The sequence below is a fragment of the Ornithodoros turicata genome, chromosome 4, assembly GCF_037126465.1.
Source record: "Ornithodoros turicata isolate Travis chromosome 4, ASM3712646v1, whole genome shotgun sequence".
In the NCBI taxonomy this organism is placed as follows: Eukaryota; Metazoa; Arthropoda; class Arachnida; order Ixodida; family Argasidae; genus Ornithodoros; species Ornithodoros turicata.
Genome location: NC_088204.1, coordinates 72,068,854 through 72,089,753, shown reverse-complemented (window position 1 = coordinate 72,089,753; position 20,900 = coordinate 72,068,854). Strand labels below are relative to the sequence as shown.

Below are 20,900 nucleotides of genomic sequence, written 5' to 3'. Positions count from 1 at the left end.
TCACCCACAGAAGTGCAGGCCCATCAGTATAGGGTCACTCGTGGTCAGAGTCGTTCTCCCGACATAAAGTCCCAAATTATTATTGGTATTTGTAGCATCGATTGCTAAAAACAATCAATAAAATCCAGTTCTTACCATCTCACATAAGCCACTTAATTAGGCAGTAGTTCTTTTTACCTGCAAGAGAAGTCGGACGGTTAAGTCGGGTTTGCCTTAGCCTGACTCGTACAGAGCCAGGCTTCTCTTGCGTCCCTGCAACGACACTCACCGACACGTGCCAGTGTCATCTTATTTGGCAGAACGTGGACCCCCGGGACTAAGACGTGCGAGGGAGCACTGACACGCCTCTGGTTGATGTAGAGCCCACCAGCGTCAATTATCCTCAGCGCGTCCTCTGAAAATGATATCCGGGGCAATGGTCATCGGTGCTCATCTTTTGAGTCACGATACATGAGTTGCCACGCATCATCCTGGGTCGTTCAATGCGGGAAAAGGTTGCACAATGGAGGCATATTCTTGCATCAACTACAATTGAGCGGACAAAAATTGGAAAGTTTCCCTCGTGTATGTACAATATTTCACATAATTTAAAATCTCAAGAAACGTTTGTCAAAAAATTTGTCCCGATACGTTGTACACTCTTTGTAGTCACCAAACACGCAGTCAAGTAGTTGTTACAGGAAATTTTTTCACAGGAGCGTCCCTCCTGTACTGACCTATATGCATATCAACTGCACATACTGCTAAAGACACCAGCAAATTTTTTGGACTCGACAGTCAGCAGTGTGGCGTTCACTGGCTGGACACACAAAAAAAACTGAGGAAATGTCCAAAATATTGAGCAACAAGATGCATAACAATTGAAATTTCACGCTCTCTAAAAATCATGTCTATGGAGGGCGTAACCATCCCGCGATAAACACACAGCACAGGTGTGCAAAATACAAACATCTCTACAAACACTCACAATAAACATCTCTCGTTCGTGTTGTCCAGCAGCCTACATAATATAGTGTCGAACAATGTCGGAAGAACCTTCGCATTTTCTCACCTTTCGTCGGAAACAATTTCGCTTCCATTGCCATATCAAGCACGGTCGTCCCTGGCTCCATCGCTAACTGTGCGTAGGACGCCTTTCCGAAGATGAGCCGCAGGTCTTGCTCCTCTAAAGTCTGCAACGCTTCCTCGGGCTTTGAGCCAAACAGGACTTCGGAAGCATTTTTGGCCAGGCTGAGCCCACTGTCTAAATCACGCGTAATTGAAAGGAGCTTAATCAGACGGAAATCAGAACCCGAAATGCTGACGGCGCAGTCGAGCCCGTTTACAACGATATTGTTGGGAACGCGAAATTTGACTGTTATACCAGAGTTATCATTAAAAACGAGCTTTCGTGAAACTACTTGTCGGGATCACATCAACAAAGTATCTCTATTTTTTCCTTCGGTAGTCAACTGTGGAACGAGCTGCCACTTCAATTACGCTCCACTTCAAACCCCGGGAAGTTCAAACACGCCGTTAGGAACCATTTTCTTCATATGACATAAACCGTGTTTTGTTTGACAGTTTGTTTCTCGGCTACAAATGCTTTATTCCTGTTTGTTTGTTTGTTTTCTCACATGTATGAACTTTCTTTTATCATTTGATTTTTTGCACTTGAGATTTTGTGCATTTCATATTGTGTCACCTTGTTTATTTTCTTTTTGGCTACAAATAGCTTATTTTATAGGTATTAACTCTCTTTTGCTGAATGATATATGTACTTACTCTTTGCTTTCAGTTTGACTACTTTGTTATTACCACAATAACACGTATTTCCATTTTTCGTCTGCTGCTCAACCTCCACCCCCATTCTTTTTTTTTTCTGAACAATCCTCACAAGACTCATGTAGCATTTTTATATACCCATGTTTCTTCCTGGGCTGTTCGACCAGGGCTTGCCCTCTCAGCCCAATTTTCTATGTACTTGTACCGTACCATTTCTAAGCAATAATAATAATAATTTTAAAAAAAGTAGAATGGCACAAGTAGAACGTCGCTGAACATGCGTGTGTTTGTTACGAGCGTAAGAGCATTTTAACTAGCTCTAAATTCACACAGCTTTTTGTCGAAAGCTTTTCCGAGGACAACACACCCACTGATACCACGCGAGACTGCGCACCTTTCGAGATCGACAACTTTGTCCATTGCTCGTAATCCAGTGCCGTAGTCATCCTCGTTCTCGCTGTCGGAACTGCATTGTCCGTGAGAACGTGCCTCGTCTGCAAGTAATTCGTCGACACGTGTTTTGGGTAGCGACAGGCAACTGTCTGCCGAAGACACAGTACTTTGCAATGCGTTTTGCACCAGTACAAAATCTGTCGAGCGCATGCAACTTCGGGTCAAGCCACGTGCATTTCCTCGTCAAAATGCGTACCAGAACCACAGATGCCATCGTAGCACAAAGCAAACCAGAAAAAAACTTCAGGGTGAGAGAACGATGTGGAGAGGGAACCTTCTCCCGTATTTCTCGCTAGTGCCTTCAAAGTAGCACGGTAGCAAAGTACCAAAGTGGCACTGCTTTCTCACTTTAATGCTCACAGAGACTAAGGCTCTTGAAAACTGCGTTTTCAACTAAAAAGTGCGATCTTGGTTTTTGATTTTCACACGGTTTTGCCGGCCACCAGAAGAAATCTGATCACTATACGCAAGCAAACGCTTTCGCGGCGATCTTTATGTCGATGTCTTTCTTACACGTACTTCAATGGGTGAGCTGACAGGAGCCAGCTATTTGATCGTAATATTGTGTTACCGTTATATAAAATATCATAATAAACGGGCTCGACAGTATTACAGGTCGTAGGGCACACGGTGAACATGACAGTGCAAGAAAAGCTGCTCACCTCCATGAACAAGAAGAGTCATGTCTCGCGCCAGCAATTTCTGGGCTGCTCTCTTCTCGGGCTCAGACTGAAACGCAAGGAAGCTTGTGGAACCATCTGGCATGCAATTACGTGACACTGCTCCGTGTAACGTTCCTTTGACATCTCAATAGAATTCTGAATAGCCGAGCATGAGCACAACCTACCATTTGTTTCTCAATGATGCCATCCAGTTCCTTCTGGGTGGTGAACGTGAACAGTTTCACAAACTTGATGGCTTCCTTGTCAGACAACCTGAAAAAGAACTATGAGAGAAATTTTAAGGAAATTTCTTAATAGCAGAGAAGATTTTAGGTGCAACAGAAGTTGGTTCACAAAACTAACAGCATTCATCAAGATGACAGCTAGCTCTAGCTTTTCGATCGTGCAACAATGCAGCAACGAGCTACACATAAGCTGACACAGAACAGCAGTATCTATCTGCATGGTTTATGTAAGATCAGATATAACTCAGATTACCTCAGACAGACGGGTTAATTTGGGTTGAAACTAAGTTGTACCTAATCAGGTTATACTTAGTAGCCACCCGACAGACTTGACGTTTCATGCACTGTGAAGTGCGGTCTAGATACCTGGTAAAAATCGTACGGTGTAGTCTTTTCAGCGTTCAGCCACACAGCATTTCCAGCAGATTTTCCGTACTTATCGCCCGTCTCAGCTGTTACCAATGGAGTAAGAATTCCTGCGTACAAACGTGAGTTCGTCAACGAAACATAAAAGCATGACGTATAATTTTGCTACGTATTTTGGGGAGTTTAGCATGTAATGGCATCAGCCAGCGCACAGTTACAAGGGACAAAATACGCAGTACATCGTACCATATACATCTTTTGTCCTCGTGCGTTTCACAAAGTCGTGACCAGAGTCGATGTTTCCAAGTTGATCTCCACCCCCTATCTGCATGAAAGGGAAAGCATGACGTCATGCTTTATCTGATGCAGACACAAGGTATGAAACCTACTTGAAAGCGGCAGTTGTACTTATCATACAGGTAGAGCCAGTCAAAAGACTGAAACATCTGATAAGAAAACTCTGCAAAGCTGATGCCCTCTCCGCTATTTAGTCTCTGTTGTACACTGCAACGAGAGGAAAGACAAGCAGGCGACAATAAAGAATGACGTCTGCTTCCAACGTAGAAAGCAGATAAAGGAAATCGAGTGCCACCTTGTCCGTGTCATCATCTTTCCGAGACGGAAATGCCGGCCCACCGCTCCTATGAAAGGAACCACAGACTGGCCGTTGTACCATTCAGAGTTCTTAACTATCCTGGAAAGAAAGATTTCACAAAACAATGAGAACTAGCTACAAAAGACACCGAAAGAAGGAATCAATCAATCGCTGCTGAGTTCCAACTAAATAGAGTTAGTGTAGGGGAGCACAATACATGAAATGTTAGTCGTATCAGAAGACAAACCGTAAAGGTATTAGCTGATGCTCCCTCTTCCAAAAATGTTGCTCGTGATGCTTGAACACGGCTTCTAAGTTGTCTCGTAAGCCGGCTACGTTTTTCTCAATTATTTTCTGCTCCATTTGGTCTCGTTCCGTGAGGCGGCCACTCGGATCTCCGATCTGTGCTGTACAGTCACCGATCTGAACAAAAAACAGACGCATTAAAAGGGATGCTGTTTTGTACTGGGTTCACTTCTTTTGCTGAACATATTACTTTATGTGAAAAATCACAATAATATTCTTTATTTACATGCCTTGTATTAGCATTGGCTACAGAGCATGTCAAGAAACGCTGATAAGGTATCAACGGAGACTGGATGCTATGGCGCTACCGGTGTTGTGACTTACCACAGCGACAACCTCATGCCCCATGCGCTGCATGTGTAACATGAGAACGATTGCCAACAGGTTTCCAACATGAAGGGAGTCCGCTGTGGGGTCGAACCCACAGTAAATACATTGCTTTGATGCGAAGAGATTTAGCACTTCTTCGCTGTAAAGACACAACCGTTAATGTTGCGAACTGAACAACTACTACAGTGTGAAAGTAATAGAGTTGGACTAACTTGTCCGGCGGCATTACTTCTTGTATGACCCCGCGCTGCAATAACTGTTTGAAAGCATCCTTACTGTAACACTGCACTCTTATCTTTCCGGTGTCACGAAGGCGCAGTAACCTAGAAAGAGAAGTTTGAACACTAATAACACTTGAAATGTGCCGTTTCACCGTGATACTACGGAGATAGCGACAGAAATGTGCAGCTTGAATTGACTTGTAGCAGATACCTCGGAAATCCCCGAATTAAAGTGCAGGTAAATTTGAGTCGAAACATCATCAACAAATCCGAAAATCTCTACGCAGTCCTTTGAAATCGGAGGAACACATGCAAGCTCAAACGCACGCCGGTTTTGTTTTCATAAGTTGCCAGACGATAGGATGAATCTGCTGCAGTGCGCTATCGTCTGCTATCGCTGTCTGGCGGTAGAAGATCGCCAGTTTCGGTTCATTACGCGTGTATGCTGTTTTGTGGTACGGTACGCGTGCACGATTTAAAATATCATGAGTCATTAAAGTTTTAGGAAAATATATAAGTTTCACGATAACGTTTCCGAAAACAGGATAAGCCAATTGCGTGATTCCTTTGGAATGGGTGACATCACGTTGCTGATATATCTGATTGAATGACAGCGATAAGGAATCTTGTCCCACACAACGTTTTGAGACAAAATATTCACATTTCCTAAACAGTGATGACGATGCAGGAATCGATCATGAGCAATAAAATCTTTGATAGTGCTTGAAGGTCAGGCCTGGCACATTGTTTTAATATAGAATGGGAGTACTCGTATTATTCAAGAGCAGTGATTTCCCCAGAAATTCACTGCTGGGGGGTGCCGAGCTTTCAAGGGGGGGGGGGGACTAATAGACACGAAAACAATCGTGGCACAACGCTGACATATCTGGACAGCTTTCCCGTTTTATTTGTACATGTTATTACGTTAGAACACAGTGCATTCGAATACAAATTCCTTATGAACGGCATTTCAAAATTAAGATGCATAATCATACGACCGACAAAGAAAAAAGACTAGCGCCTTGTCTCACGAAGCTCAATGAACACCTAACATCAAACGGGAAAACCTTAGACAGAAAAAGCAGAATACCTTGCTCGATTGAGTTGGGCGCAAATGGTTCTTGATGATCCACATTGAGTTTGCGTGCCCGCACGCATTGAACAGTCACTTCCAAATTATTTTGGACAAATGCATGGTACGATCATCTGCATGTCTGTGGTCCTACAGCTCAAGTTTGACAGTACAGGATGTAATTCGCTGCGCCGGACTCACTATCAGAACGTGTTGGTGACCAGGTGGTTGGGGTCACCTGAGAAATTTCAGGGGGGGGGGGGGGGTGTTGGAAAAATGCAGGGAGGGTGTACACCCCCTGGGGGGGGGGTAGGGAAATCCCTGTTCAAGAGGTGACAGTACTGAGTAATATACCTCAAGTGAGTTTTATGTAATTGCTGTTGAACCAATGTATATTGCGTGTGTGGAATTAAATTGTTGAACCAACTATGCGCACATGACGCCGTAAGATAAGCATCATAATCAGAAAGTCACCTCAGCGCATTGATTACGTCACGGTCGTCCCTTCAAGTCGGTTATCGAGCCTCATTTAACTCATTACTTAACAACGCACGCAACGTGTCTTGGTCAGGAAAACTTTCCCCACGTCCGATAGCACGACGGACACGCCAGACGTTTTCACTCACCCAATGGCCAAAGGCTATCTCCACTTCTTCAAGGCCTACTGATGACGTGACGTTCCCCGCTTACCAATCGAAACTGGTCTTGCTGCCGATTTCGCGGCTGCCCTTTCCGCAGTCTTGAAGGCGTTTATCGGGCAAGACCCGTCTTAGAAATCCTAAGGAGATCACGGCCGCGAGACTGTCGTCTGCGAACTAGTTCTACTGACATCATGGTAAGGCCCCTCATGAATGGTGGATCTTTCTGGAAACATAGTTTCGTTGCTCCAATTAGGGTGTTGATGCTTGTTGCTATCATTTATATGAACGAAATGTTCCGGTTATTGCCCCAGTTTACTAGCAGACGACACATGTGACCAAACAGACGACGGTGATGAGAATATCGGTCTCTATTATTATTGTCGCGCAACATGCGACATGCGATATTTTGCAATGGTTTTCTTTTAATGTGGTGTAATTGTTTTTTGTTTTTTTCTTCTTCTTAAGTTTGTCAACAATTATGACGATGATCTGCCGGTCTAACGACACTTTAAAATAAAATAACTCATAGTCGTCAGGACGATAACCAAGACTTGTTGCGGTGATTCGAGTGCCCTCACTAGCGTCTTGAGCCCGTTAAAATGCCTGCGTGCATTATGTGATTCATTTGGTAACATTATATACTGATAGAAAGGTATTCGGCGATCTTATGACATGTCACGAAATAAATAATGTCGTTGTACAGATCAATTCTCGTGTCTAGATGTTGTGTCTCCTGCACCTCTAACAAAATCTTTGTGTCAATATTTACAGACTACCTACACCGACAAGGGAGCCAAGGTAAGATTGCAATCCTTATCTCAACAACTACCACGTACGCGTTACTTTCGTGTTTATGGTACTGACAAAAAAAAAAAAAAAAAAAAGCTTCGTACTGAAACAATTTAGTCGCCCGTCTTGTCAAATATGTCCCCATGGAATTTTCACTCATTCCAGACTACCGTTGTTGAAACATTACGCAACTCCAAGATGCGTCTGTGACATTATCTACAAGGGGTATGGCGCGGTCTCCTTATCTCCAATATGATCCACATATATGCGTCATAAACACTTAGTGGGTCTTGAACGTTTACCGAAAGCAACGGCTCGTACCATACGCTTTGCGATAAGCCGAGTATTTGGCAGTGACTGATATATGTATGCACACAGTCCTTGAAAGCATATATGACGTCTTTGCTGAATGGAAAACATGTTTGGTAGGCAGATATTAACAGAACCGTAAGTTAAATACAATGCCCGTTTCACATTGATTAAATGGCCATTTATTAATACGGAAGTAGTCAACGTTGAATACTGATACGGCGCGTTGCCTGCCGGTCTTTGCACCTGAGATCTAAAAAAAACACCAGTGTGCTCCCTGGTCCATTATCAGTGCCAAATACTTGCAGTGACAGTTCTTCGAACTGGGCTGAGCATTACGTCACAGATAATCCTAATTCTCTCCCCTTAGACGTGCCCCTAAACGGTAGCCATAGCGGGGAAGAAGTTATTGACCGCATTACGCAAAGTTTTGTGGCCGGGGGCATTACCGAGAGCAATCAGGGGGGGTCCAACGTGAAGGACTGTTTTTCTACCGAAGCTGCAGTAAAATTTGCAGTTATCGTTTGAAAGATCTGAGCGAGGCGTCCCAGTAGTTCCTCTGTGGAGAGATAGGCACGGACGGAATGCGACCTTGAAGACAAGTCGGGTGACCAACGCCAAACCTGATCTAAGTTCATGTCTCCCCCCTTTTGAAAACAAATTACCACGTTAGTCTTTTGGCAATGCGACAGAGAAACAGAAATCTTACGTTGTAGTACTGCTACAGAACTGAAGCAAGAGCCAAGCAAACAGTCTTTCCATTAATAATGAAGTGGACAACTGGTTCGTCGCAAGCAGATTCAACCACCACCTCCTATCCTCATGCGACAAGAATAATGACAAAGAGTTCTTTTTTTATGGGCGCTACGTAAAGGAAATTCGTTTTCTGGCCTGTCGTGCAAACAATACACCTCTACCCGAGAAACGTCATCGTGACGTTGGTAGACACACTGAAACCGAAACAAATCGGAAAGGGAGGGCTGGGTTCCACGAATGGGCACTTGTTCGCTGCCTCCTATTGAAAGAAAAGTGTACTCTTAGCAGTGAACTTCACCGCATAGCACGCTCCTGGCAAACCATCATCTAGAATAATGTCGTTGTCTGCCCTCATTTGTTGAAATCGGGAGGTGTACACCTTTTTGTGACAATTATGAACTGCATAAGTGTCACAAAAAAGGCGTACGCCTGCCGTTATCAACAAATCAAGGTAGACAACGATATCAATCGAGATGATGGTTGGCTAGGAGCGTGCTATGCGGTGAAGTTCATTTTTAAGAGTGTAGGACCGAAGGCCGCGTCCCTCTCGGGGACTATCGTAATCCCCTCAAGACCGTGACTTTCGGGCGCGACCTTGTTCGCCCCCTAGCTTCGAGCGTAGTTCAACTCTACGAAATTGGTGGCGCTGTCGAACACTATGACGTCATTTGTTTACAAACAGGGAGAGGTCTATTATGCGTGGCAACCAAGGCAGATGAGACAGGGATGACAGCAGCGCTGAACCAGGAAGTTGTTTAAACTGCGCACGGAACTTTCGCAGGGGCGGCCACGGCCCGGTCGAGTAGCCTACACTCTTAAAAATGAACTTCACCGCATAGCACGCAACTAGCCAACCATCACCTCGAATGATATCGTTATCTGCCCTGATTTGTTGGAAACTGGAGGCGTACGCCTTTTTCTGTGACACTTATGCTGTTCATAATTGTCACAGAAAAGGCGTACGCCTCCCGTTTTCAGCAAATCAGAGCAGATAACGATATCATTCGAAATGATGGTTGGCTAGTTGCGTGCTATGCGGTGAAGTTCACTTTTAAGAGTGTATGAGGCTATTCCCAGCTGACACTCAGTATGAATGCTCCGATGGATGTCCCAAGAATGGCGTGTTTCGTGCGAGTGAACATGAAGATCCAGCGGAAGGAAAACTCTCCTCACAACGTCACAACCGCAATTCCTTACACACTGACCGACTTCTGCGCATAAAGGGGGAGGGGGCAGCCCTCTCCCACAGATGAAAACCCTCCGCTATGGTGTGGAGGTTGATGTACCATATGAAATTGTGTCTTCACGTGCTACACTCATAAAAAAAAGGGTGTACTTTGACTCCTTTCCCTTGACACATACATATATCTCTCTCTTTTGGAGGGTACAATTTCTCCCAAAAAGGAGTCCCTTTTAAAGGACCCTTTAACTCCCTACTGAGTGATATATGTGGCAAGGGTGTACTCCCAAAAATGAGTTATTGTAGACTCCCCCCTTTTTTTAAGAGTGTATAGGCACAATTTAGCATTGCCCTCCTGGATGTTCTGGTAAACAGAAGCGGAGAAAGAGCTCGCATAAAAACAGGACAACCTTCGAGATGTCCCGAGTAACTTGACGCCTGCGTTATACGATGAATACATCATCCCGCGTATGTCTTTTTTCTTTTACTTTTTTTTTCGAGGCTGTGGTGTCTTGTGGTATTTTGTGCGTCATTCCCCATATAGCTTCTAACTATCTGGCCCAGCGTATAGCTATTTTTCTGCACTAGGGCTTTCCAAGTAGTATCAATTACTAGATTTTTGTTGCCACGTGTAGTGCCTCCCCTGATTTACGTAACCCTCGCTTAACTTCTCGCCGACTTCAGCGGTATAATATCGGCCATAGAAATTACTGGAAGCCACACGGTGTGAAATTTCCGCACGGAGAGGCTTTATGCGCCACGAAAGTGTGACGACATCGCGAGGAGATCCTCCTGTTCATTTCTTCCCGTTGGGTCCGCCCTACTGCCGCATCTACACTCAATGAGGGGGGGGGGGGGGGGTCGAGGTAGCTTGCCGTTGTTGGCCGCACTCAAGTGGGCATCGTCACGACTATAGCAAAAAAAAAAAAGGAAACGAAGGTGGGAGAAAGGGGAGTTGAGGACTTCAAAGTGATGTAGCACGGCAGAGCGCGCAAATAACCGGGCGTGCCGGTATAATACCGGCCTGGTGGCAACCCTACACTCTTAAAAATGAACTTCACCACATAGCACGCTCCTAGCCAACCACCATCCCGAATGACAACGTTCTCGCACCTGATTTGTTGAAAACGGGAGGAGGAGCCTATTTTGTGCCATTATGCACTGCACAAAATAGGCTCCTCCACCCGTTTTCAGCAAATCAGGGGCGAGAACGTTGTCATTCGGGATGGTGGTTGGCTAGGAGCGTGCTATGTGGTGAAGTTCATTTTTAAGAGTGTAGGGTTGCCACCAGGCCGGTATTATACCGGCACGCCCGGTTATTTGCGCGCTCTGCCGTTTGCCGGTAAGAAGGTGATACCGGCAGCCTTTTGCCGGTATTTGTGGCTCAATACCTTTCATAAGAGCTTTTACGGGGTTTTTCCTTCAACATTCCACTACAGCTTGAATAAATCTGGAGCACAGACCTAACTCCGCAGTCTCCAGTCGTTTTCTTAGTTATTCATTATTATGATTATTCATTGTTATTATTATTACCATTGTTATTCATTACGTCTTTTGTTCGGAGAGGACAAGAGCAGTGGTTGTGCAAAGCTGTTGGTGGTTGTGTCGAGCCAGCTAGAACGTTCCTCACCCACTTTCCCTTTCCCGCGAGCCTTTCCTCCTTTCCCTCTATTCCACCTCCTCTCCCTCAGCCGGTATTTTTCACTCCGAAAGGTGGCAACCCTAGCCGCATCTCACCAGAGCATCTCACGACAAGATACACATGGCTCGAATAAAGAAGTCCAGAAATACGTCGGTTTCGAAGGGCTGTGCTCGCAGGAGTTGTTTATAGTCAAATGGCTCCTGACAGACGTGTGTTGTTGTTGTTGCCGGATAATTTATTAGACGTCAAGACGCGCTAAGGTTTGGTGACAGGCACTTATACATGCACCTCCCACCACATAATTTCTACAATCGCTGTCTACAGTCAGTCTACGTATTTGTCTACGTCATTTGCTTACAATGCGGGGGCCTTGTAAGAGTGACCCGTGGTAACAGACAGAACAAAACACCGAGCTAAGGAGTTAAAAAAAAAAACATAGTAGTGCCTTTCGAATAAAGGGGGTATATGTTTACGATGAAGAAAGAAAGAGAGAGAGAGAGAGAAAGGTCGAATAAAGGCATGCATGATGAAGAAACACAAATGTTTAACGAATCTCGAATTGCCTGGTGAATACTGCTTGTATCACGTTGTTACTTGGCCATTATACCTACCTCACGCGATATTGAATTCTTTTCATTTATGAAGCCCGATGGAGGACGATTCCTGGCATTCGACCATCTCACCTTCTGGGTTGGCAACGCCAAACAGGTAACCGATTCCGTGATCATTAGCTTTGAATAGTTTTCCTTCTGAGCTGGAACGTAAAGTGACAGCGTGGTGCGTCTAAACCCAAATTGCTGTTGGTCCAATGTTCATTTTGTTGGGTATGTGTTTTCTAGGTGGCCTCGTTCTACTGTTCGAAAATGGGCTTCGAGTATCTCTGCTACAAGGGGCTCGAGACGGGATCCCGCCAGGTGGCAGCTCACGTCGTCAGACAGAACAAGATCATCTTTGTGTTTGCCAATGCGCTTAACCCTGACGACGAAGGTGAACATCAGTCTTTCTCTTGTAGCGATATACAGACATGGCGCTATCAGAGAGACTTTACTGCACCTGTGAACGCCCCGGACTCGGAAAGCAGCGTTTATTTTATTTAGTCCATGAAAAGAAGGTGCCTCAGGGATTCTATACGCGAAATTTCAATCCTGTTTATGAAAGCTGTGCATTTCTGTCAATTTTTGAAGATATGCTGAGCCTCCACAAGTTTCGATGACGGGAGGAGCGGGTGACGTAATCATAGGCTCACAAATTGCAATTATGTCATGTTCTGGAGAGGGCACTCGTCTCCTAGCAACGACGCCGGCGTTCGGGGAAGGTCACGTGACGCTGATCGAAAGAGGGGAAAATGGGAGAGATGGCTCATCCCTCCTTGTATTTTCTCGAAGGTCGGAGCGGTGGGAGGATATGTCACTTGGGGCTCCGCTAACGGAATGCAAAAAGTGAGCCCCCCGGAAGACGCGAAGGGCAACAACGTTGCCAGATGAGAGCCGGGCACTCCGTCGGAGCCTAACATCACGTCACGGTTCTCAAAAATAAAAATTAATTTTCTCTAGTTTTTGTGTCCCGTAGAGCAAACATATTTTGCAGGAATGTGAAGTGAGACAAGAAGATTTCAGTAACACAACTTCTTTAGGATTCTGAAGACATGAGATTTAGTCCGTAGCGGCACTCTGAAGAGGCGTCACTACCGGAAAACATTCTTTGGGTTCTGGGCACGCGCAGTGACGACCACCAATTTCTTTGGAGCCCCAAAAGAGCTTGGGCACCCTGTTCTTAAGCTCTCTAACGTTCCAGAAACCCGCATGTCCAAAGTTTCACATCCTCTCAACTATTTCTGCTTTGTGTGTATTGAACCAGAGTTGTGCCACTGTAACCTCCACGCTATTCCGTCATTTCTTAAAATTACGATATAATAACGAAAACGAGTAAGTTGTCAACGCAGCTGTGTTGTGTACGCAGTGATGGGCCCTCACCTGGTGAAGCACGGAGACGGCGTCAAAGACATTGCATTCAGCGTCGAAGATCTCGACTCTATCGTCAAGGTAAGTAATCGCTGATCCCTTTTAGATCCATACACGAACACATTTTTTTATTTCTCTCGAAACCTACTTAGCAAGTAGTTGCGAGTTGGTTAGAGGTAGTCATAGAGAAGCAGACATATAGAATATGATTATAGAACATTCGCCTTATCTGCTTCAGCGTGCAAAAGAGAGGGGCGCCACCATCGTCCGGGACATCTGGGAAGAGACTGACGCTTGTGGTACCGTCCGATTCGCCACAGTGCAGACGGTACGTTTATATCCTAAGTTAAGCCAAAAAACAACGCGAATAATTCACTCTGACTTTACTTCCCGACATGCAGTGCGGCGACACGACGCACACGTTCGTCGAACGCGGCGACTACAACGGCCTTTTCTTGCCGGGCTTCAAGAAACATCCTTCCAAGGACAGGAGCTACGAGAAGCTGTGAGCAGTTTGAAATTAGGTTTTAAGTTTGTCATTTAGAAAAAATATCGTTTCCGCTGCGAAAAAGAGTGAACGAAACGGTTCTGGCACCTTTTATTGCTGTCCGTATCGCTACTCCGTATCTGTTGTCTTATGTGAAGCTCATATCCGTATCCGGTTCACGGAATACGTTTCGGAAATGCACGTAGCGAACATGTTAATCGTGTACTCTCGGTACAACTGCACGTAGACGAAAACGATTGGCAGGTCGCGAGTGCCAATTCCGATTTTTTCCCCATATCATGAGACTGTCTCCAGAGCTCTCCGAAACATAACGTATTTTGCGTTCTCGTTATTTTCTAGGCCCAACACCGGCCTTAACTTCGTCGACCACTGCGTCCTCAACCAGCCGGATCTAGAGATGGTTCCTGCAGCCAACTGGTTAGTGAACTTAGTCTTATGCCTAGTTCATACTGCGACTTCTCTCCGTTGCGGCTACACGGTACGGATCGATTTGGGATATGCGGTTGCCATACTACGCGCTGTTCAGACGCATACGTTCCTGATTAGGAGAGTGGTTGTGTTTGACCAATCACGCCTCCACTCCACTCTCCAGTCTGCCGTGAACGGGCGCCTTCGCTTATTGGTCACCTGCGTAGCCACACTCTTAACAATGAACTTCACCTCATAGCACGCTCCTAGCCAACCATTATCTCGAATGATATCGTTATCTGCCCTGATTTGTTGAAAACGGGTGGCGTACGCCATTTCTGTGACACTTATGTTGTTCATAATTGTCACAGAAAAGGCGTACGCCCCGTGATTTGAACAAATCAGGGCAGATAACGATATCATTCGAGATAATGGTTGGCTAGGAGCGTGCTATGCGGTGAAGTTCATTTTTAAGAGTGCAGGTGTATCACGTACCGCATGGAGTTCAGTCGAGTCAAACTCTTGCAGTGCGTGTGTGGTTCTCCGTTTGCCGCACGAAAATGCAACAGTGTGAACTAGGCATTAGAGCCCTGCACGGGCCCGGGCCCCCGACCCGGGCCGGGCCGGGCTTGTTATTGGCTGTGTGCTCCGGGCCGGGCCGAGCCCGGGCCGACAAATACGCCAGCACCGCGGGCCGGGCCGGGCCCGGGCCGAGAAATATGTTCCCAAGAGTCAGGCCCGGCCGGGCCACGCAGCTAATTCCACACAATGGACATGCATTAGTTCATATAACCATGCGCTTGCGTCATTCCTGTGGATATTTTGCAAAGACAAGCAAAGGATACTGCATTATGCATATGATTCGACCCTCTAGAACATTCTCCAAGCCACTTTACATTGCTCCTCACATATTTCACAATCACTTTGGCAACGCTTGGTGAGAGGGGTAGGGACTGGGAGAAGCAGTTTGTCGACAGCATGCTCTACCTCCGCAAAATCTTGACAGTGTAACGATAACGCCCATGCACGCGTGCGTTCTGGATTTAATTTGGTCTCGTGCGGTTACGGTGTTAAACCGCCATCACTTGTATGTTTGTCTTCTCTCCTTATAAATTTACTTATAAATTTGTTTGATAATCGCCAGAAACGCGTACGTCGCGGCTGGAAATACTAGGCCGGGATCTACTCGCCGGGTCACCGGGCCGGGCCGGGCTCTATTTGCTTAGACGCCGGGCCGGGCCGGGCTCTAGTCACTGGGTCACCGGGCCGGGCCGGGCCGCATAAAAATATGAAGGTCCGGGCCCGGGTCGGGCCGGGCCATTTTTCGATGCGCCCGGGTCGGGTCGGGCCCCGAAAAGTCGGCCCGTGCAGGGCTCTACATTAGACCGTGTTTGTGTATGTCTGTTTTCGTCCCTACCTCGTCTCGGGTTTTCAAGTCATGGATCGTCACCACCAGCTCGCTTGCTACCTAACTTTCCTTTCGTTCTCTACATTAGTCTATCTTTCCAACTAAGTCTTGCATATAGTCAGTGACAACTTAACTCCTACAATTGGGACCGCCCACTCATCCGTGGAAGGATCCTGCGATTGGCTACCAGCCTTTGCACGACGCCCGCTTCGTGATGTAGTGCGGGTTCTCTCTCTCCCCCCGCGCCGCACTAAATTAACGCGCGCGGAGCGATTCTTGTGTGGGGGCGGGGTCAAGTGTATGACTTATGTTGTCAATGACTATAGTGCTGTTCGTGCCTGTGTTGTGCCCATTTGTCTCTTCCCAAATTTCACGGGCATATGTTGCCAACGTGATTAGTCAACTTCAATGCTGCAGCATATGATGAACCGTGCCAGGCTCCTGTCGGCGAACCGACGACAATCCTTTGTGCCGAAGGGGCTGTGGAACTACCCTCTTCCTCCCCTCCTTCCCCGCACTCTTAAAAATGAACTTCACCGCATAGCACGCTCCTAGCCAACCATAATCTCGAATGATATCGTTATCTGCCCTGATTTGTTGAAAACGGGAGGCGTACGCCTTTTCTGTGACACTTATGCTGTTCATAATTGTCACAAAAAAGGCGTACGCCTCCCGCTTTCACCAAATCACGGCAGATAACGGTATCGTTAGAGGTTATGGTTGGCTAGGAGCGTGCTTTGCGGTGAAGTTCATTTTTAAGAGTGCAGGCACCTGACGCCCGTGAAAGTGATATTTTTGAAACAAGTTCCGTGTTAGCACCGGCGATGCAACTGTGGCTACGAGCGGTTTGCAGCCGTAGACACATGGAAAGAGGGCGGCAGGAAGGGAGTGAGAGACACGCTGGGGTTAATACGCGGCATGGGCCTCATTCAGTGCGAACTGTACCGAGGTCTGATTGGAAGCTCTTATCGGAAAACTCATGAAAGACCTCACACACCTGAGCTGGCGGCTGGATTCCATCCTCCCCTTCTTTAGCGTCGTCAGGGGCACCATCATCAGGGGCATAACCACACGGTTATGTTGCTGGTCCATTAAATTGTGATGACGACCCCCTAAACATGGAAGCCAGCCCTATACACTCTAAGGAAAAGAAAGGAGTAAGTCAGGCTGTAGTCACAGTTTTTCGTCCATTCGATCCACATTATCACCGGCAATGAGGCAGAGTATTGCCCCTGGCGATGAAACCTCCCAATCATCATCACAAAATATAAGTTGTTAGTCCCCTAGATTGCAATTACTCCCCTAGTTGACCTTGAAGTCAACACTTAGCACTACAAATAGTCTTTAAAACTTGCATGAACTTCCGTGCATTTAGTCCCTAAAAGAACTAATGGTTGTGGCAATGCATCTATATAGTTCTCCAAAGGACTAAAGTTGCTCATTGTTTAGGGTGTACATTGGCGAGTTCGGAGATGTTTGCAGCCCCATATATAGGGCACCTGTGGGGGATCCGTCCGCAGGGGGTTGCGTTACATGTTGTCGAGAACCGACACATTATAGCGGTTCAGAAGGCACGTCTTCTACCAATTACTCTGGGTGCGTTTTCTTATTCAACTCTGGCAACTCCGAGTTACCCTCAGCCGGCGAAAAATAGCCAGGGTAGCGGAAATGACGTCATAACTCTGAGGCGAAAATTAGCCAGAGTAGCCGGGGAGTGACAACTCTTCTCTACTCTACTCTGAAGAAGGGTAGCCGTCGTCCTGACGTCACACACAAGATAGCAGACGACGATGCGTCGTCTGTTGCCAACCGTCCTGTTGACAGACAATTTCAGTGGTGTTCAATTTGGAAATGTAGGACTGGTTAAAAACTGTCGAACATTTTCAAAATCTGCTAGAGTGCGCGCATGTGCGGTAAGTTGTTAAACAGACAGTCTATCACCACTTCCACATCGTTTCGCCCGTCAGGCCAGTCCGCCATTTTGAGCGTAGAGTAACTCTAGCCGTTCAAAAATTACGGTCAAAGGTGACTACTCTGGAGTCACGTGATCATAAAGGTTCTGACGTCGTTACCCAACTCCCTGGCTACTCGGGTTGAATAAGCAAACGCATACCCTACCTCTTTACCCTATACCTTAGCTCTTTACTCTAAAGCAGAAGCTGTTGCACATGATTCATCGACATGATTCATCGATGTGTAGGCATGCGAGGGCTAATAATGTGGAAGGTTGCAAACCGCAGTTTTTTTCCGACGCTTCCAACAGGTACGAAAAGAGCCTCATGTTCCACCGTTTCTGGTCTGTGGACGACAAGCAGATCCACACGCAGTATTCTGCGCTCAGATCCATCGTCGTGACCAATTACGAAGAAACCATCAAGATGCCCATCAATGAGCCTGCAAGCGGAAAGAGAAAGTCACAGATCCAAGTACGTGCACTCTAATAACGCTCCTTCGATGTTAGAATGAAAAAAGAAGAAGTAGTGGAAGAAAAGCAAAAAAAAAAAGAAAGAAGAAGAAGAAGTCTACGTTAAAGGGGGGGGGGGGGGTGTTCGGGAAATATGAAAATGTTCTAACTGTTGTCAAGCCGTACCGGAAGTACCTACATTATCGCCTCTGTACTCCTTCTCTCGGGTTTTACTTCGCAACTACCGGAAGTTATTTGTGAGTGTGGATGACGATGATGATAATGATGACGCGTTAAACACCGTGGAGCAGTGAACCAGGGATGCCATTCTGGTGAATATCAAGTGTAACAACATGAGGAAGGGAAACACTTTGAATCGAATACAGTTCTGGTGGTTATCGCAGATAAATTGGCTGTATCCGGTATGGGCCGCGGCATCGCTATAACCGATGTCCACGCTGTGTTTCGTGCCGCTGGGTGCGTGTGCGCGCATTTTAGGGATTATCAGGAGAATGTATCCGCATCAGTTATTGGCTCATTTTTGTCAGGTCCACTTGCCTAACCAATATTATCTTTGTGCCAGGAATACGTGGACTACTACGGTGGTCCAGGAGTACAACACATTGCTCTCAATTCCAGCGACATCATCGCCTCTGTGAGTAAAACCGCGTCTCTGCTTATATGGTGATAATAGCGGAGGGCATAGACGTGAAAAAAAAAAAAAAAAAACTGGCCCGTTTCCAGATAACCGCATTGAGGGAAAGAGGCATGGAATTCCTGGACACTCCAGACACCTACTATACTCAGCTGCGAGAAAGGCTGAAGACAGCAAAAATTACAGTCACGGAGGACCTCAACACGGTACGTCCCTGCTTACACAAATGCAGCGCAAATATCGGGAGAATATTCTGCCATTGTGGAATTAAGAAGAAGAAAAGTCTATCGTTTTGATTTGCATGTTTTCCATTTTTTGCACTAACAGCTCCAGAAACTGAAGATCCTCATCGACTACGATGACGACGGTTACCTGCTGCAGATCTTCACCAAGAACATGCAAGATCGTCCAACTTTGTTCCTCGAAGTGATTCAGAGACATAACCACCAGGTGAATATTAGAACGTTCCATTGTTCCGAGAGCTCTTCAAAAGTAACGTTATGGCAAACTTTGTATGCGAATGCCGAAGTCACTAGACAAGTGATGCGTACTCCGAGACAGCATAAGAACTACAGTCACAGAGGTACATCTCCGCTAGTGGAGAATGCATGTAGTCCGCTCATTGAGAGTGGAGCACACGAGAAGATGGCCGACGCCAGGCATACGGGGAAACCGACTCGCATGTGTTCTTAAAGTGCCATTCCGGACTCGGAAGAGAACGTTTATTTTATTTAGTCCATGAAAAGAAGGTGTCTCAAGGATTCTATACTCGAAATTTCAATCACGTTTACGAACGCTGTGCATTTCTGTCAATTTCTGAAGATCTGCTGAGCCTCCACAAGTTTCGATGACGCGAGGAGCGGGTGACGTAATCATAAGCCCACAAATTGCAATGATGTCATGTTCTGGAGAGGGCACTCGTCTCCTAGCAACGACGCCGGCGTCCGGAGAGGGTCACGTGACGCTGATCGAAAGAGGGGAAAATGGGAGAGGTGTCTTCTCCCTCCTTGTGTTTTCTCGAAGGTCGGAGCCGACGGAGGATATGTCACGTGGGGCTCCGCTAACGGAGTGCAAAAAGTGAGTCCCCCGGCAGACGCGAAGGGCAACAACGTTGCCATATGAGAGCCCAGCGCTCCGTCGGACCCTAACATGACGTCACAGATCTAAAAAATAAAAATTAATTTTCTCTATAGCTTTGGCGTCACGTAGAGCCAAAATATTTTGCACGAATGTAAAGTGAGATAAGAAGATTTCAGTAACATAACTTTGGTAGGATTCTGAAGACACGATACTTGGTTCGTAGTGGCACTTTAACGCGTGTATTCTACGGGTTCGCTTTACAGACACGCAAATGTGCTCCAAGTACGTCGTCCCCGAGGTGCGTTTCTGTAACGTGAACCCAGCAACGTTTTGAAGCACTGTGACTCGGAGGCGACGGCCGCCCGCCACAGTCAATCACAGACACCATTATATTTGTGGGTTTAGTTGACTTGTTCTACTATAGTAGTTGCGGACGGAGGAATACCGAGAGTTGGAGAGTATATGCACCAAGAAAATAGGGCATAACTTGAGTAGAGATCGTGTTGCTGACGTTGACGATTATTCCTTTCAGGGCTTCGGTGCTGGCAACTTCAAGGCTCTCTTTGAAGCCATCGAAATGGAACAGGAAGCGAGGGGCAACCTCTACTAAAATCGAAGAATTCCCGTCTACGTGCTCGACCAACATATAATACTCAACCACACTACGTCACAACCTGATGTGCAAATAAATACTGCAGCAGCTACTTTAGGAAAGATGCTTCTTTCTTGCACAACAGTTGTTGCTCTTCGAATAACGCGTGCTGAAGAAAGCTGGTGCTTGAATGTAACCGTTCACACACACAAAAAAGAAACCTCGATCACTAAGCTGTGCACTGCTCTACAAGTTGTGCTGAACATTATTAGAGGTTCTGTTTTAGATTGCATGTCAGCGCCTCGAAACAACTGTGGCTATAAAGAGTGCACAGAGGAGGTCAGGATGGAGAGAGGACAGCATGGAGGAGTAAGAGAGAGAGGGGGGTTAGGGTGGGTCCCGGACCGACTTCAGCGGGAGCTGTGCTAATATCCATCTCGAAATTATGTTGGAGAAGTCACAGTTCCAGTTTTTCCAAAGTCTTTAGCATGTCCCGTCGGTATCATTAGTGGTGCTTACACATTCAATTCAACATTCTGTCGAGTGAACTTTT

General features: G+C 46.3%; 2 protein-coding genes across 3 annotated transcripts in view; one reads left to right on the top strand and one right to left on the bottom strand.

Annotated features, from left to right (window-relative positions):
- Positions 1-5,316, bottom strand: part of LOC135391846 (tyrosine--tRNA ligase, mitochondrial-like) — a 38,707-nt gene extending 33,391 nt beyond the window's left edge. For both annotated transcript variants that reach the window (XM_064622356.1, XM_064622355.1), the window contains exons 1-13: positions 5,154-5,316; positions 4,934-5,044; positions 4,716-4,860; positions 4,333-4,508; positions 4,083-4,184; positions 3,880-3,994; positions 3,737-3,815; positions 3,491-3,600; positions 3,065-3,163; positions 2,880-2,946; positions 1,052-1,243; positions 269-394; positions 136-177 (exon numbers count right to left, since the gene is read on the bottom strand). In XM_064622356.1, coding sequence (XP_064478426.1) covers positions 140-177; positions 269-394; positions 1,052-1,243; positions 2,880-2,946; positions 3,065-3,163; positions 3,491-3,600; positions 3,737-3,815; positions 3,880-3,994; positions 4,083-4,184; positions 4,333-4,508; positions 4,716-4,860; positions 4,934-5,044; positions 5,154-5,203 — 1,410 coding nt within the window. In that variant the 5' untranslated portion in view covers positions 5,204-5,316 and the 3' untranslated portion in view covers positions 136-139. The remainder of the gene's footprint in view (positions 1-135; positions 178-268; positions 395-1,051; positions 1,244-2,879; positions 2,947-3,064; positions 3,164-3,490; positions 3,601-3,736; positions 3,816-3,879; positions 3,995-4,082; positions 4,185-4,332; positions 4,509-4,715; positions 4,861-4,933; positions 5,045-5,153) is intronic.
- Positions 5,317-6,725: 1,409 nt separating this feature from the next.
- LOC135391844 (4-hydroxyphenylpyruvate dioxygenase-like) lies at positions 6,726-20,459 on the top strand. Its single transcript, XM_064622353.1, has 13 exons — positions 6,726-6,849; positions 7,427-7,453; positions 11,977-12,039; positions 12,171-12,318; positions 13,291-13,373; positions 13,531-13,620; positions 13,694-13,797; positions 14,140-14,217; positions 17,880-18,042; positions 18,604-18,675; positions 18,765-18,881; positions 19,003-19,125; positions 20,288-20,459. Exons 1-13 carry the CDS (start codon positions 6,847-6,849, stop codon positions 20,363-20,365), a joined length of 1,149 nt encoding a protein of 382 aa, XP_064478423.1. The 5' UTR covers positions 6,726-6,846; the 3' UTR covers positions 20,366-20,459.
- Positions 20,460-20,900: the final 441 nt, after the last annotated feature.